This window comes from Rhea americana, unplaced genomic scaffold (assembly GCF_003343005.1).
Source record: "Rhea americana isolate MKP2758 unplaced genomic scaffold, rheAme1 scaffold_286, whole genome shotgun sequence".
Classification (NCBI taxonomy): domain Eukaryota; kingdom Metazoa; phylum Chordata; class Aves; order Rheiformes; family Rheidae; genus Rhea; species Rhea americana.
This window is the reverse complement of record NW_028186408.1, coordinates 843,173-859,053: the sequence shown is the minus strand read 5'-3', so window position 1 is coordinate 859,053 and position 15,881 is coordinate 843,173. Positions and strand designations below refer to the sequence as shown.

The 15,881-nt window shown below is 40.7% G+C and overlaps 1 protein-coding gene across 4 annotated transcripts in view; it reads left to right on the top strand.

Annotated features, from left to right (window-relative positions):
- FGD5 (FYVE, RhoGEF and PH domain containing 5) overlaps positions 1-15,881 on the top strand; it is a 118,023-nt gene that overhangs the window by 92,238 nt on the left and 9,904 nt on the right. For all 4 annotated transcript variants that reach the window (XR_014896345.1, XR_014896344.1, XM_085308906.1 and 1 more), the window contains exons 13-18: positions 5,470-5,553; positions 6,948-7,027; positions 10,700-10,799; positions 12,584-12,721; positions 13,836-13,938; positions 15,129-15,259. Coding sequence is in view for 2 of the 4 variants with exons in the window: in XM_085308906.1 (XP_085165032.1) it covers positions 5,470-5,553; positions 6,948-7,027; positions 10,700-10,799; positions 12,584-12,721; positions 13,836-13,938; positions 15,129-15,259 (636 nt within the window). In the remaining 2 variants the exon portion in view is untranslated. The remainder of the gene's footprint in view (positions 1-5,469; positions 5,554-6,947; positions 7,028-10,699; positions 10,800-12,583; positions 12,722-13,835; positions 13,939-15,128; positions 15,260-15,881) is intronic.

The following is a 15,881-nucleotide window of genomic DNA, read 5'->3' as shown; positions in this document are numbered from 1 at the left end:
ATATCTGCTTTCCTCGCTAATCTCTCTGCATAAACATTTGCCTCTGCTAGGATTGTAAGAACATTTTGGAATTGAGGCTAAAACTGCGGCAATATTCCAAAATGTTTTTACTACTTTGTCTTCCAATGTGGTCATAACTCTGTCACCATAATCCACCACTATGGTAAAAACTGCAATAGCACAAACTTAGCTATTATAACTGAGATAAAAAACTTAAAAGGAGGATCAGAAGTCAGATCTTTATTAAACGTTGAGAAAAATGTAAAATTCAAACCTGGGTAAAACATAAACTGAGCTAAAATTCAAAGAATCTGAAATGGTTTTATCAGCTTGAAGGTTATAGAGGCAGAAAGTATTACTAGAATGAAGAAAGCAGAGAAATGAGTGTCTGGCACTTTCTAGCCACGGAACTATTTTTGGTTTCTAGGGAAAGTTCAGCTGCTCAAACCCGGATGTCAACTGCATTGAGAGAAGTGTCTCTTGGCAGCTGCAGACAATACAGTAGCCAATGTCCAGTGGTTAATAGATGCTCTCAGTATTCAGAAACACTTTTCTTCTTCTTCTTCCTTTGGGTCAGAAAGGCAAACTGTGGCCAGACACACGCTGCCATGCAAAGCACGTGATGGAGCTAGATTAAACCATGGTGGTCATTTTCAAGAACCAGAAACACATGAAGCTGGCTTTTTTCCTGCTTTAGCTCAGTGAAGTTACAACTGCTTTAGGCTTCCCATACTACATTTCCTGTTGAGAGGATGACTGGATCTTGGAAACAGTTTGAAACTCACTGGCAATGATCTGCCATTGGATTCAGTTAATTTTTACAGAGTTTCCTCTATCCCAAGAGTCCCTTAGATGGAAGAGTAACACTATGTGTGTTGTAATTGTAGGAAAGAGAATCACTGTGGAATGCAGAGGTTCCTGCAGTTAACATCTGCAGTGTTTTGCATTATCTATCACCACTAATACTGCAGAGTCTGTTATGTCATCATCAGTTTTAGGGTGTTTAATGGCTTATTTAGCCTGTGAATACGTTTAGACAACTCCTGCCTAGCTTTAGCAACATGTTTTGTCTTGGCATACAGGACCTTTACTGCAGCAGTCTTAAGCCCCTACCACCAATCACTGGCAACATCCTTTTGCAACAGCTAAGACCTGCATGAATGCATCCTTCCCTCTGCCAGGGCATCTAGCCCTGGTCCACACACTGTCTCTTGATTCTGACCTCTGGGACATTCTGTGTATGCCAGGCATGCTTGAAATTTGATTCTTTTGTACTCTGCTGGAAAACAGAAAACCCTAAAACTTGAATAATCTCTTAAATATTGCCTCTTAAAACCTACACTCATTAAAGCCTTTATATTTTAAGGGCCATATTATAGCCCTTTTGAAGCCACTGACAAAATTCCGGTAGTATGAGGATTTACTCTGATACGTTTATCAAGAAAAACTTTCAGAACTGGATTTTTTTTTATGTCCATTGCTATTTGAAAAAGGTCATCAGAAGCTGGTATGTATAGGTGTACTTTGTTTTGATTTTGGATGAAACGAGTGAGTTTACCTTAGCTACCCAAAATTTTACATGACTAGGACTTTTCAAAATTCTCCATAATGAACTTACTTTGCCTGGAACAGAATCAAGCCTAGAGCCTGGAGAAAGTTTCAGTGGAAGAGTATATGCTGAAGGTAAACCTGAGAATTTAACCTCTACATGCCCTAGGAGATGAGTCCACCAAACTGAAGCTGTAGTTAGAGTATGCTATAAAAGTTGGGCATGTGCCAGACTCTTACTTGGTCTGTGCATTCAGGGTATGCTTTGGTGATATGTGTGCACTTGTGCTCTGAGCATACACTTCTAAGTATGCATACATTCCCCTAAGGAATGGTTCATATCCGCACTCAGCTCCCACAGGCATGAATGTGTAGCACATGCATTCAGGGATTCTTGGGGTACATGTGTTTCTGTGGGTGTATATTCTGTGTATCACAAAGCTACTTGAGCTGGCTGTCTTGTGCAGGCTGATGGTATTGTTGAATCTGGTGTTTCCTGGCAGGATGTTTGGCAAGTTTTGCTGGGCGCCTGTTTCCTGAATCCAGTCTCTGTTTACAAGGATGTTGGAGCCTTTTTGCAGCACAGTATGGGTTGCTGACGCTGGAAGGCCCCCTAATCGCCCCTCAACTGCAGGACTTTGCAACTCAGACACTATCTCTTATCTCACCCTTCCAAGAATTTCTCTACAAAGGCTGCTTGTGTTGGAAGTGGGGTGGGGGAAACTGCCATCAAATAGCAGACTTTGTTTAATTCTCTAACCAGCAGAGCTGGAACACAGGAGAATTCTGAGTCTGAAGTTTAGAAAATGCAGCCCCAGCACACATTCAGGTTGCTCTGCTGACACTCAGAGGATGTTTAGCACTGACTTGAACAACACAGGGTTCATAATAAACTACCCTTCAAAACACTCACGAAAAACAAACACATGGTAGGAGCTTTTAGACAAAATGGGCACTAAATATGGGTGCCAGCAGTTCAGTGGGGCACAGATAAACTTACTTGAATCAAAAAAATGTGGACAGTGTAGGTTAGAAAATTTGCTCTGACCTCTAATGTTACTAGGTTCCCACCAAAAGAGAAGGGATTATAAAGAAGAGGGGGGGGACAAAAAAAGCAGAAGTATCCCTCTCTTTCTCTGCATTATCAATTGTTCTCTTGAGGACTGCATGATTCTGTGCATGCATCAGCACAGAACAGGAATATCTGTTCCCTCATTGATACCCATACAGTTTGGGAATCCCATTTATTCAGGAAGTTTTCTGGCAAACAGAAGTGTGTCTGAAACATAAGGACTGCTCAGAAGTTCCCTGGGGGCTGTGGCAGTTTGAGCTTTTCTACCACAGATATCTGAATGTCTGCAAGATCAGCTTTTATTATGGCTCAGACCTCACTGCTTCAGGGAACAATGTGCCTGTAGTGGCAGACAGAAAAGTAGAGCATGAAACAGGAGAATGCATGAAAACACTGGTAATGATGCTAGTTCTGCACAAACCATTCATATAGCCACAACTCAGATCTCAAGTATAGATGTGGCTAAGGAGATAATAGGGAATGCAGATCTTTTTTCTGTGTGCCTTACTTAGTAATTACTGTTTTGAAATATCTGTCATAAGTTCATTGTGACAAGCTGTGGCTGATGGGACCTCAAAAGACATTAGACTCACTGCCCTCCTCTATATACTGCATAACAAAACAGAAGGAAGATCCCCCCCCCATGGGCAATTATAAAACAAAACTATCATTAATGCTTAATAAAATCTTGGTGTATTAATCAGAGCTGCCATGACAACGGAATGCCGCAGGGTGTCTGTCTTAATCAACAGCAATAAAAGAAGAATCTGTTTTCTGAAGAAATATATATCTTTTAAAGTAAAATAAATGGAACTTTAAGTCCAAGAAACCCAGGAGTGCTTGCTGCCAAAATCCCAAAGATCTCTCTTCCTTAGTGCCCAAAATCAGTCACTTTTTCCTGTGTTTTGAAACAAGCTTGAAGTACTGTCACTGATGACTAGCCGAATTACTGTTTTCTCCTATAATCCTTTAAACATTCAGTAGATAAAATCACCAGACAAATGTGAGAATTCATTGGGGAATCCAGAGCATTCTCTGTTAGTACTAAAGCCTGCCTGCCTTTATTTCCTTTTTCCTACCTGGCTGCTCCAGTCCTTGCTGCCACTGACTTAAAAAGAAACCTACACATCTAGTAATATCAAGTGAGAATAGCTTCTATCTGATTTTCACTGAAAGGTTTATATTCACATAGGTTTTCCTACCCAAGCCTCCTAAATTTCAGTAGGCCATCAGTTGTTGTGAATTTTCTGGTTATGTATAGCCCTATTTAAACTGCGAATAATCATGTGCTCAGTACTGTGCAAGTATCACTGTGCTGACTGGATTACTGTTAGCATGGAAAGTAATTTATGGAGCCATAAATAAATGGCATAAAAACTCTGTGACAAGCCATTTGTCACCTTGTTCTATGAAATTCTATTGTGTTGCTGCAAAAGGAGTAAATACTTCACTTTACTGAGAAAAGAGTCTGAGACTTTTCTTCTGACTTGGTAGTATGTTTTTATATACTCAGTTGAGAAGTGCTATATTAAAAGAGCTTTAAACAATGAATCAATTAAGATTCCCTAGGAAGACTGAGAAATGCACAGCAGAGTGGCCTATACAGGAGCGCTTGCGAGTCTTTTTGCTAAACTTAAAAATAATGGGGATACCTTGTCTCCGGCATTGCACTGTATTATCTATGCCTTGCTTTTTACATTGTCTTGTATGCCCACCTTGGTAATCAAGGGGCTGGCTGAGTTTAAGTATCTTAGTATTGATGTGGAAGGACCAGAGGGAAAAGAAACACCCCAAAACCAGTACATGACCTGCTCTTATTAGCAAAACAGAGTCTGCATGCACATAGGCATAATTTTCACAATATTATGGCACACAGATATTGCTACTCTTTCTAGTAGTAAGGGAAGAGAGGGGCCAGTAAAGACCTACCAGGTCCAGTTCTACCATTTCTTTCTTTATTTTTTCTTTTTCTTTTTCTTTTTCTTTTTTGGTTTTTGGCATGGAGGTAAAAGTCCACAGTAAAATCTGTGACTAAGCTAAGCAAATTTTACCAGGGAAGATCTGACCCCATTTTGTCTGAAGCTGTTTTATAAACAAATGCATTCTACAAGGAGCTGCAAGAACTAAGGAAAAATTTGGCATTTTAAGTTACAGATGTTTTGTTCCTCGTAAAATGAAAAAAAGTTGCTCATTTTGCTCTCCCACGGGTCTCTGCTGCAGCCCACAGACCCAGCAAATCTGTCATGTCTCTGGACAAATTCTGCCAGCAGTAAAGTCCAGTCATTCCTCTCAAACATCGTAACTATTCCTCCTTGACCCCTTCCTCCAGACCTTGGCAGCTCTCCTCATCTCTACTTCCTTTTTGCCCAGAAAATGGAAATCTTTCAAGCAGACACCTACCCTGGCCTAACCACAGCTTCAATGTCAGTGGGATCCTGACAGAGCCAGAGCTGCTGCATTACAAGCAGTTATTCAGTATTGCCAGATAGTAAATGTACATGTTGCCTTCCCAACTGGAACACTGCACTGCCCTTAAAACAAGCAGCTGCTTCACTCAAGCTGGGGAGAAGGGTGAGAAAGAGGGGAAGGGGGGAAGGAGGAATTGATTATCTACTGGCTTAGCCATTAGCAAGTCAAAAATGGGATGGACTCAAAGTCCAGGATCCAAGCTCCCTTGAGCTCTGTGGAAATGCAGGTCTTGATCTAATGTGCGTGGCTCAGGCCTGTCTTCAGTAACAGCCCTAGCAGTTCATCAAGTTACTGCTTGTTCTGGGCGTCCCCCAAAGAAATAATGGTCAGGCCAGCAAGCCCTATTGCAAATTAYTGATTTTGTCTTTCTCTTCATATAGATGAATGATGTTCTGTTGTACACATATCCCCAGAAGGATGGCAAATACCGGCTGAAAAACACCTTGGCCGTGTCAGGAATGAAGGTAATGCCTCATCTGTATTATAGCCTGGAATTAAAGTTGTATAGTGGGTTGTTAGCACTTTGCTGGTTTATGTCTCACTTCCAGCTGAGTGCAAGGGGAAGGGGGGGATGGACTTACAAGTTGGGGATTCCTTTGCCTCTTACAGGAGGTAGAAAGAAAAATAATACACAGTAAACAAATAACAACCTTATCTATAAGACTGTAACTTAGTATTACAGCCTTATTCAGGCTGATCATGAATAATGCAAGCCAAAATCAGATTTACTATCTGATCATGAAACTGGAGACAGGAAAGATTTATTATCCCATTTTGTCCATTCTCCTCTGTCTCCAGCCAGTGTATGATTGTTTCCTACAACATATTCACTAGGGCTTAGGCTGCCTGGTTTAAACCTCCTGCCACTCCAAATTTACATAAGCTTTCATTTGCCTGTTATGTGCCATTTGACTGTTTTCATCAAATTAATGGATAAAATCGTGTTAATGGATTCAAAAAGTGATTAGCCCACTTCATGGAAAAAGGCGCACTGGGTGCTATTACATGCAATAACATAGACATGGTCTCTTATTCAGTAAATCCCTGAACTGCAGATTGTCAGAAACTCGACACAATTGCCTTGTTCTTACACTATTTCCCTAAGCCTTCACTGGCCTCTCTACAACAGGAGGTATTGGGCTGGAGGGGTCTTTGCTTCTGACCCAGCCTGCCACTATAAACCTGTGGAAGGAAGTCCTAAAATGCTCCACTACTACATCGAATGAAATGCAGAACAGGTACCTGTTAGGCTACATTTGAAATACTGAGTCGTTGGCATGATAGATGTATGTTAATAACAACATATCAGTACCATGAAACTTTTTTCTAAGTGGCTGTTGCTTCTAGTAAGTGGCTGGTATATACTATACGGTAGAGAAAATGTTTTAGCTGAGTAGTAGCTCTTAAGTAATTTTTCACTCTTGAAGAGCCTTGCTGCAGACAGGCAGGCATTCACTGAACTGAAGCACTCTCGTGCATATGGTCTACCTGTTAGGAAGAAAGTTATTTCCATTCCTTCTAGGAATAGCCAGGGCTTTTGCCCTCCTTTACCAACATGTTCTGACACGTCTCAGATAAACACCCCTGAAGCTCATCATACTCAAATTCAGCCCTGATTCATACTTTATCTTCACAGTAGGGCTAAATGGACTTTTCTTTTTTTTAGCACTACCATCATATTGAAATACAGAGCAATCCTCTTTAAATCAGCAATACAACACTCTACCTGCCCATCTTTTTGCACTGAAGTATAAAACAAGATGGCTGGGATGTCACTAGACATCAAGATATGTATAATGTACTGGTTATAGACAGTTTAACTCATGTCTACCTTCATRTTCATGGTATTTGCTTCTAGGTCAGCTGCCCAGTGACAGAAAAAGCCCAGAATGTCCTGAAGATTGAAAATGATGAATACTGCCTGACGCTGTCAGCAAGGTACTGTCCATCATAAGCCTCCCACTACAGTATGGCTGAAAACACAGCAGACTTTCCCAGATTACCCTGTGCAACAGGTAGATACGGAAGACACTTTCTTATTTGGTCACTGATTTTGGAGCTTTCATCTTTCCAAGAACATTTGCCTTTTGTATGCAGTGCTCAGTTATCTGCCAAAGTCTGTTTGGTCCTTTATATAACCAGCAAATCATTAAGTATCTGAGGTTTTCCTAGAGCTGCACACTCATTATAAATCCCCAAATAAACGCACAGTACTTCTGAATTACCGCTTTCAGTTAAAAAAAAAAGAAAAGAAAAAGGCTGGATGTTGTATACGTACTTCTGTATTGTGCAGGGGAAACAACCGCTGTGTGTGTCCTTCATCCAGAGCAACAGAACTTGGCATCTCTCAGAAGCAGCTTGGAATGCTCTGCTGGCATTTTTATAGTGTTTCTTTGCCTTTCGGGCTCATATCAAGTCTGTGCTTAGTTGGCAAAGCATGTGAAGCCACTGGGAGCTGTGCTGCTTTGCCAGCAAATAGAATCAGGGCCTACTGAGACTGCACTTCTGATAACAGAGCCAGACTGAGCCTGAATCTTATCAGAGCACTGGGACAGAGCCCTTTTCTCTTCTTTGTGCTGCTCATTCTGGGACAACCTGCCACAAGTCACCCAGGAACACAGGCCATTTTTTCCTCTCCTACTGTGCTGCCTAGCAGAACTGATGAGACCCCAGTGGGACAGAATGCTGTCCTAACGTCACTGCACAACACCCACAGCATGCTACACTCACCAAACRGAGAACCAAGAACAGAAAAGCACCTGAAGGCTTCAAGCTTCCATAAAGACTGTGTCTTGTACTGCTCATATTGAGGTCCTGCAAACCCAACCTGACAGCCACTTGTTGACGATCACAACCCAACTCTTACTTCCTTACGCTTGCATGACACAAGGCAAACACAGCAGGGAAAAGAGCATGAGTGCCAGGGACTAAAGGCAGTAAAATGAGGATGGCCAGAGCTCTGAAGTCAGCATGGCTGCATGCACAAGTAGCACTACAAAACTCTTATATTCCCCACTGAAAATGGCTTGCTCGCCCATAGAGCCATGTTCTTGGCTTGTGGACAGCAAGTGATGGATCCGAGCACAGAGCCCTTATTGAGTGGAGCTGATCATAGATATCATAGAATCAGTAAAGTTGGAAGGGACTTCTGGAGATCATCTAGTCCAACCTCCCCACTCAGCAGAGTCACCTAGAGCATGTTAGACAGTGTTGCGTCCAGGCGGGCCTTGAAGATCTCCAGAGAAGGAGACTCCACAACCTCTCCGGACAACCTGTTCCAGTGCTCCATCACAATCACAGTGAAGAAGTTCCCCCTCACGTTCAGGCAGAATTTCCTGTGGTTCAATTTCTGCTCATTGCCTCTTGTCCTGTCACACAGGGCAACTGAAAAGAGCTTGGCCCCGTCCCCTTGACACCCTCCCTTCAGGTACTTGTACACATTGATAAGATCCCCCTTATGTCTTCTCTTACACCTTTATTTGCATTTCAAAATTGTTCTTCTTAGACATAGAGGTAATAGTGTGGTGCCAATATAAAATACCAAAGCACCATGAGAAAGCATGCAGTATTACTTCTCTAGCATGCTAATTCAGAGAAACAGTGATGACACTGTAACAAAATCCTATCTCAGTCCAGTTTCTGTGTTGCACAGAGGTCCCCTGCTGTCCAGGAGACTGCAGGAACAATTTGACATTCTTTTTCTATTTGTCTAAACACAATGCCTAAGTATATGAACCAGCACAGGGATAAATGACAGCTCAGCCCAAGGGTGCAGCCCAGAAATCGCACAGGGACTGAATGTGGCAATGGTGAATTGGGGTCTGAGTTTCCATGAGCCTCCAAAGTTCTGCAAAAATTCCTTTGAGCCTTCATGCAACCAATGAAATAGCTAATAGACAAGAGGCCAGTGACGACCGGTATCATTTATCTTACTCACCAGCAGCCAGGTGTTACTCTCAACTAGTAACCTATGATTACTGTGTAGGGATGTTTAACAGAGTGGAGAAAAAGTTGAAGGGGCCAGTTAGATACTAGGGTTCAATAGAAGATTGTCCCTGTTATCTTTGTCAAAGTGTTTTTAATTTACATCACTATATGGGCCATGATTTTCTTTTTTTAAGACATCTTAATTTTTAAGTGGGGAGAATTTCTAAGTAAGAATTAACAAGAGAAAGGTTAAAAAAATCACTTCAGTTGATGCTTTGCAAGCTAGGAATATGGTTTGACTAGAAGACAAGACATCTTTTTCAGATTTCTTTAGAAAGTAAAATTTGACAGAGCTTTTACTAGTGTACTGTCACTCTTGTAAGAGAATCTCCTACATTATACTTTGTCATGCAAAGGTTAACCTATATATATGCATATATCGGTTATATATGTCTACATATGTATAGAGTATGCATGTGTATAGATGCATTATATACATCTGCTCAGGAATCTCTTTACTCCAACAGGCTTGTTGAATTTTATAGCAGCTGGTGATTTTAACAGACAAAGGCTTATGGTCAGGGCACAGAGGGATTCTAAGTCAGGTGCACTGATTAACACTGGCTTTTCCTTTCTTGCTTCCCGTCTCTCCTTAAGATCACAAAAGACAAGTTGTTCTCAGATGTCTTGTTTGGTGGCCTTCCTGAGCTTGGTGTCAGAAAATCACAGCTGAACAGCAGCTGGCAATGATGACACTGCTACTTTTTACAAGCAAGCCTAGCAGGTAGCTTTAATGTGAATGGCTGGTATGACTTGGGGAGGGGAGACCACACTGAGCTTCATCCCTTCCTGTGATTGATGCTTGGAGCAGCTAGAGTTTTGCACAGTTTCAGATGGGCAGTAAGAGCAGTTTGGAGTCACAGCAGGAAAAAAACGTCTAACACAGAACAGCTAACAGCCCTCACAGAGGGCTGTGTCTGGGAATTAAAAAACATTAACTGCCCTGCTGCTTTTCTGGGAGAGCTGGACTGGCTGAGAAGTGCATAAACTCCCTGTTTTGTCTAGGGCAAAGGGGGCATCTTGGGACAACTTTGGAGAACTACTGGTCTCCACGCAAAACTGCAACTAGATGGAATGCTGAATTTTTTTCCCAAATTTGCTGTCTAAGCCTCCTGCTAAGATTTTGAAGATTGTTTGTGATCAACCTAGAGAGAAAAAAAAAAAAAAAAAAAAAAAAAGATCTCTACCTGCAGGCCAGACATCTGCATGCCCCAACATGGAGATCATCTAAGCATTCCATTGAAGAAATGAGTGCAAACTATGCCAACACTACATGCTCTAGAATGCCTAACAGCTAAGACAGACGAGATAGAATTCACATCACCCTACATGATCTGGGACTGAACAACCTATGATAAAGTCAGAGACTACCTTGAAATATTCATGAGCACTTCATTCATTCTCAGACACAGTCCTAATCACAGATCCAAACTAATCATCTTGCTGAACAGCTATGTCAGTCAGTTTTATTCCTAGTCAAAGAAACACTAGTTGCATACCAAATCACTGGTGGGGAAAAGCAAACATTCATAAAGCAAAGCTTTTCTCTTCTGATCCAGAAACTGCTTGGTTCAATCCCTACCATGCATGGCACTGACTGCACTGCTGTATTTCATTCCACAGCTCTTGTTCAGAAAGGGATGACTGGTACAGTTGCATCAGCAGACACATCCCAGATGACTGCAAAGCTCAAAACACCTCCACCTTCCACAGCAGCGTGGCGGTAAGAGGAGAATTTCAGAGGTGGAAAGGGGAAGGAAAATAAATAAATGGAGAGAGAAAGGAAAGAAAATGAGGGTATAAAAAAGCAGAGTTCCTAGTGGCAGAGCATTCTTACTATTTTTATTTAAATCAGTATTTCAAGCCTAAATGACAAAGCTCATTTGCATTTCCTGGTTACCAAACAATTTTCATAGGCCACCTCTGAAATTTTAATCATATGGTATTCTGAGGTCTTTGCTTAAATCTATAGGAGTTTTACTGGAGGAAGACTAGAAGAATTTGGTCTTACAGGACCATCCTATCTTGGATATTCTGAAAATAGCTACAAAATTTGCACATGACTTTAGGAAAATGAAACTACCCATTAGTTATGCTTATATCACACGCATAATAGATTCACTGCCAGTGCAAACCTCACCAGGCAATATTCTAATTGTACCTTCACAATTAATGTATACTACTGCTATTGCATTAATTTCAACTGTGCTACTCCCATTTATAAAAGCAAATAATAGACTTGATAAAAAGTAATTGATAAAATGCTTTGTAAGGTTAAGTAGAACCCTAGGGTTTCACTAATAACGCTAACTAGGGAAAAAAAAANAAAAAAAAAAAAAAAAAAAAAAAAAAAAAAAGAGGGGCAGTTTATTTTTAAAGACTGTGGGAAATAAAAATTGGGAAATAAAAATTGAACTCCAAAAACAAAGAAAGATATTCTTACTGGCCTGAAGCTAATCTGCTTCCAAATTTTCAACAGGAAAAAAAAAATTCAGATGTATAGCAACTTAAAAGATACCCTTTTCCAACACACAAAAATATAATTGCTTATGCAACTCTGCTTCTGATTTAGATCTGAATGTGTGCAAGGAAAATGTAATTCTTCTGCATCTAAATACTATTATTTGCTTGCAGAGGTCTAATTTCCTCCCAGAAAACTCTCCTAACAAACAGATTTTTTAAAGGCACAAGAGCTTGCTTTACCACTGCTAAACACTAAGCCACTGTGAACTGGAAGCAGGGTTCCCATGATACAATTTGATGTTGAGCCTGAGCTAATGCATTCAGCTTCCCAGCAACGGATCATTAAACTGGGTTCAGTTCCACACTGACCACAGCTTCATGGGCTCGGAGCACAGGCAGAGAGGTATCTGCACAACACTGCTGCCTGGTGCATGGCAACACATGGGAATAGCATGTATTTTCTTAAAGCTAGTAACGTATTCAGAACAGCAGTGGAAAGCACAGATCAGATTTGGATTGTGTGGGGATAAATTCATCTTTGTGTAAATCACGGACTGAAACAACGTTTTATTGCTTTCTCTAACATCTCTCTCCTGACCATAAAATTGCCCCAAGATGTAATGAAATTATGAGCTCAGTCCTTTTTCAGTTGAAAGTTGTGAAGTTTTTTATAGATACTATTTCAAAAGCCATTAAAAAAAGATGCTTTTAGCTCATGTTCATACACGCAATTTGCATTATACAACAAATCAGATCCTTGTCTGATGCAGAAGAGCATCAGTGAATGGACAGTAATAGATCTGCATCAATTTTTTCCTGGTTTGAATCTGGTCTTCACAATACCAATAGTCTTGATCGGCCACAGTCTCTCAGCCCTTGAACAGTTGCATCTCATACTTTGGTGTTAAGAATTTGAGAATTTGGGAATTTTAGCAGGTGAAGACATACTGAAGTAAGAGAAGAACTATATGTGAAGCAGTGGGACTAACTGAGTGTACTTAGGAAGTGTGGGTACTTCTTAATTTATTCTTGTTTGATTTTAAGCTAAGGGAAAGGCTTGGAATACCCTTGGGTGAGAGGCCTCCAACTTTGGTACCTGTGTCACATGTCATGATGTGCATGAACTGCGGTTGTGACTTTACGCTCACCCTGAGACGCCATCATTGTCATGCTTGTGGGAAGGTAAGAGCTGTATAAGCTCCTTAGAAAAGCTTTATTCACTCCTTGACGACACCAACTGCTACTACTCTAACCTCTGCAAGCATGTAGAAACTTCAAAAATAAAATCTGACTTCTCATAATGATTTTTTTGCTTTGTAGAAGAGAAATAACTATTTGGGTTACTAATGGCTCTAGCAGAAACAATGGTAACCTTCCCTTGAGGGCCAAATAATTCCCAAAGGCCAGAAGCTGGAAGGCCCACAGGATAATTATCATTGAGCCCAGCTTTTATATCTGATCTGCTGCTAGAACTAGAGATGATGAAAAGATACAGTAGAAACACAGGTTCTGTTTCAGACCAGAGCAGTGCATCTAGTCCAGGCCCTAACAACAGCTGGTAAAATTATCTTCCAAGAAAGGTGAAGAAACTCAGTAGAAAGGCACAGTTAGATCACTGACCAAAGGCAAAGCTTCCTCTGTATTCCATTAAAGAGCAGCTGGTATTTGCCCTGAAGGCTCAGAGGATCTATAGCCTTTCCAGTGTTTCTCTTCCTTTATCAGAGACTATCAACTGTAGAGACCTGTGTGTTATCCACACAAACCTAAAGTCCTATTTTGAATGATGGCTATCTTTCAGCCTCAGTGATACTTTGTTATATCAAACTCTACTGGTTATTTTTGCTGGTATGACAAAGTATTTACTTTATCTTTCTCCAATTCTACAAAATCAGTCTGTACCACCACAGGCATAGCAAAAACATGCAAGCTTACAATGCAAGTTACAGAAAACAATGTTACTAACAAAATTTTGAAACCAGATGCAATACTACAGTGGTCTTTCTGTGCTTCACTACTATGGAAGGTATAAGTTCCAAAGGAGATGATCATAGCAATGGTGTGCAACTAAATACAGTGATAAATTTTGCTTTGGCTTACAACACTCTAAGTGTAAAAAACGTACAAAAACAGAGCAATTACAGTTAAGTCAATAGACTTGCCCTGATTTACACATACTTAACAGCCTTATCTCGTCCACTAACCTTATTCCTCTGCCAGCCAGCTCAGAGAATTTGCTTTGTATGTGTTCTATATTAATGTAAAATTAATTTACACGCATCTCACCTTTCTGAAACAGATTGTGTGTCGAAATTGTTCAAGAAACAAGTACCCCATGAAGTACCTCAAAGAACAAGCAGCCAAAGTCTGTGATAGCTGCTACATGGAACTGAAAAAAAGGGGTAAGGTTCCCTCAATCTTTGCAAAATCATTGCTTGACTGTGTAATCAGGAGGGCTTCAGGATCTCCCTGCCTTCCCCTCCTCATTTCAAGTATGAGGCATGTGTCTTGAGCCCCAGGACTGTCTGTTGCCAGACAGCATGGCAACTAAAACTGTTTTAGCAAGCCAGGTTCTCAGAGGGCTCCTTCGGCCTTTTGATAAATCAGAATGACAGTAAGGTCTGTGTGATGCAACCATTAGAGTTGATAGCTCTTCTAGCTATCTGATAGCTTCTGTCATTTCTAGCAAATTATCCATTAAAGCAGTGGTTTTACTGCTCCTCACTCTATCCTCATCCAATACAATAGCTTTTACAACTAGAAAAGCTGAGGTAAAATGCAGAGCCACTAAGAGCTGATAGGGAGTTAACCTGATTACAGATTGATGCATGAATTCAATGCAGAAGAACTACTCCTATCTAGAACTCTGTGTATTACTTTTCCACAATTAAGTCCCTGTTTTCTTTTAAATGCATATGCAAATCAAAGATAATTTGAAAAAAAATGGGGGGAGGGGGCGCAAAAAATGAAGAAGTAATATTCTGGCACAACTATTCAAGTGGACAATCCCTGAAAGTAAGTGTGTTCTACTATCAAGACTAAAAAGGTAGGGACAATGCTGTGCTTCAGTGAGAGCTTCCAGATAACATGTGTAGCCAGAAATGAGATCATGAAGAGCAATGAAGCATTATCACCTATTGCACGGAGTAGTGAAGCTTGACAGAGTAACTGTCTCACATGCACAGAGCTCAAAGAGAATGGTTCATATAGAAAGAATGTCCCATTACTGAATTTATCCTACAGAGGTGTTACAGAACACAATCAGAGGGAATCGATGGCAAAGACATTTGTTTAGTATTAAGCTAGAAGGAAACAAGTTGTGTTTTGTGCTTTGTCAGCTTTCTTGCAAGGTGCTTTTGAGTAGCTGTCAGATATTATCATTACCCTATGTGCTATGAAATCCACCAAGCTAAACAGACTTAAAGGAATAATTTGAGAGAAAAGCTAAGATGAAAATTCACCAGCTGTTGTGGAGCAGGCACAGCATTTTCGTAGCCATTTCCGTTAGTGTATCATGTCTCTTACCCTTAGTCTTGTATGTATCAATTCATCCATTCCTCCACTCCTCTTCTCAATTTTCTTAATCTTGCAGAGCGACCTCTAAGTGTGAGCTTCCCTCCAACTTCATCCAGGTGTTCGAGCAGTGCCTTCTCCTCTGTCTTCCACAATATTCATTACTCATCTTTCAAGAAGCAAAAGAAGGTCCCTTCGGCTCTTATGGAGGTAGGACCAAGCTGCCTGAGAAAAGGCAAGGAACTTTAAGAGCTGTGTGCTGACACTACAGCTGCAATGTTTAACATTTACTCTGTGTGCAGTGGACGTAGCCCATGCTCTAGTCTACTTTCATCATGCAGTTATACTTCATACTTTTTGTAATAGTGTAGGAAGTTTCAAACACAAAATACTCCAACCTCCAAAGATTCCATAGAAACTTCTTCAGTCTATCAAGAAACCTGGATTAGAGCAGCTTACTTTCATCTCCTCTTCAACCCGTAAAGTCTTTAGAAGACTAAAATGACCTCAAGGTACTAGGTAGTTCAACAAAGCAGATCACACAGATTACAATGTCAACAGAGAATGACTTGCTGTTCATCAGTAACTTTTTATGATAAGACCTTTGCTTCTCATTTGGCCCCTCCGACTTCAAGAGAACTAAAATATCACTTACTTTATTAGGGAATAGAAAGTAGTCCTTGGCAAGCAATTCATGAATACATACGCTTAATCAGTCTCCCCACAGCTCAAACCAAACTGTCCAAAATAAAAGGGATAAAATCTTGATCCCATGAAAGTAAATAAGCAAATTTCCCACCAATTTCAGTGGGGCGAAGATTTGACCAGCTAT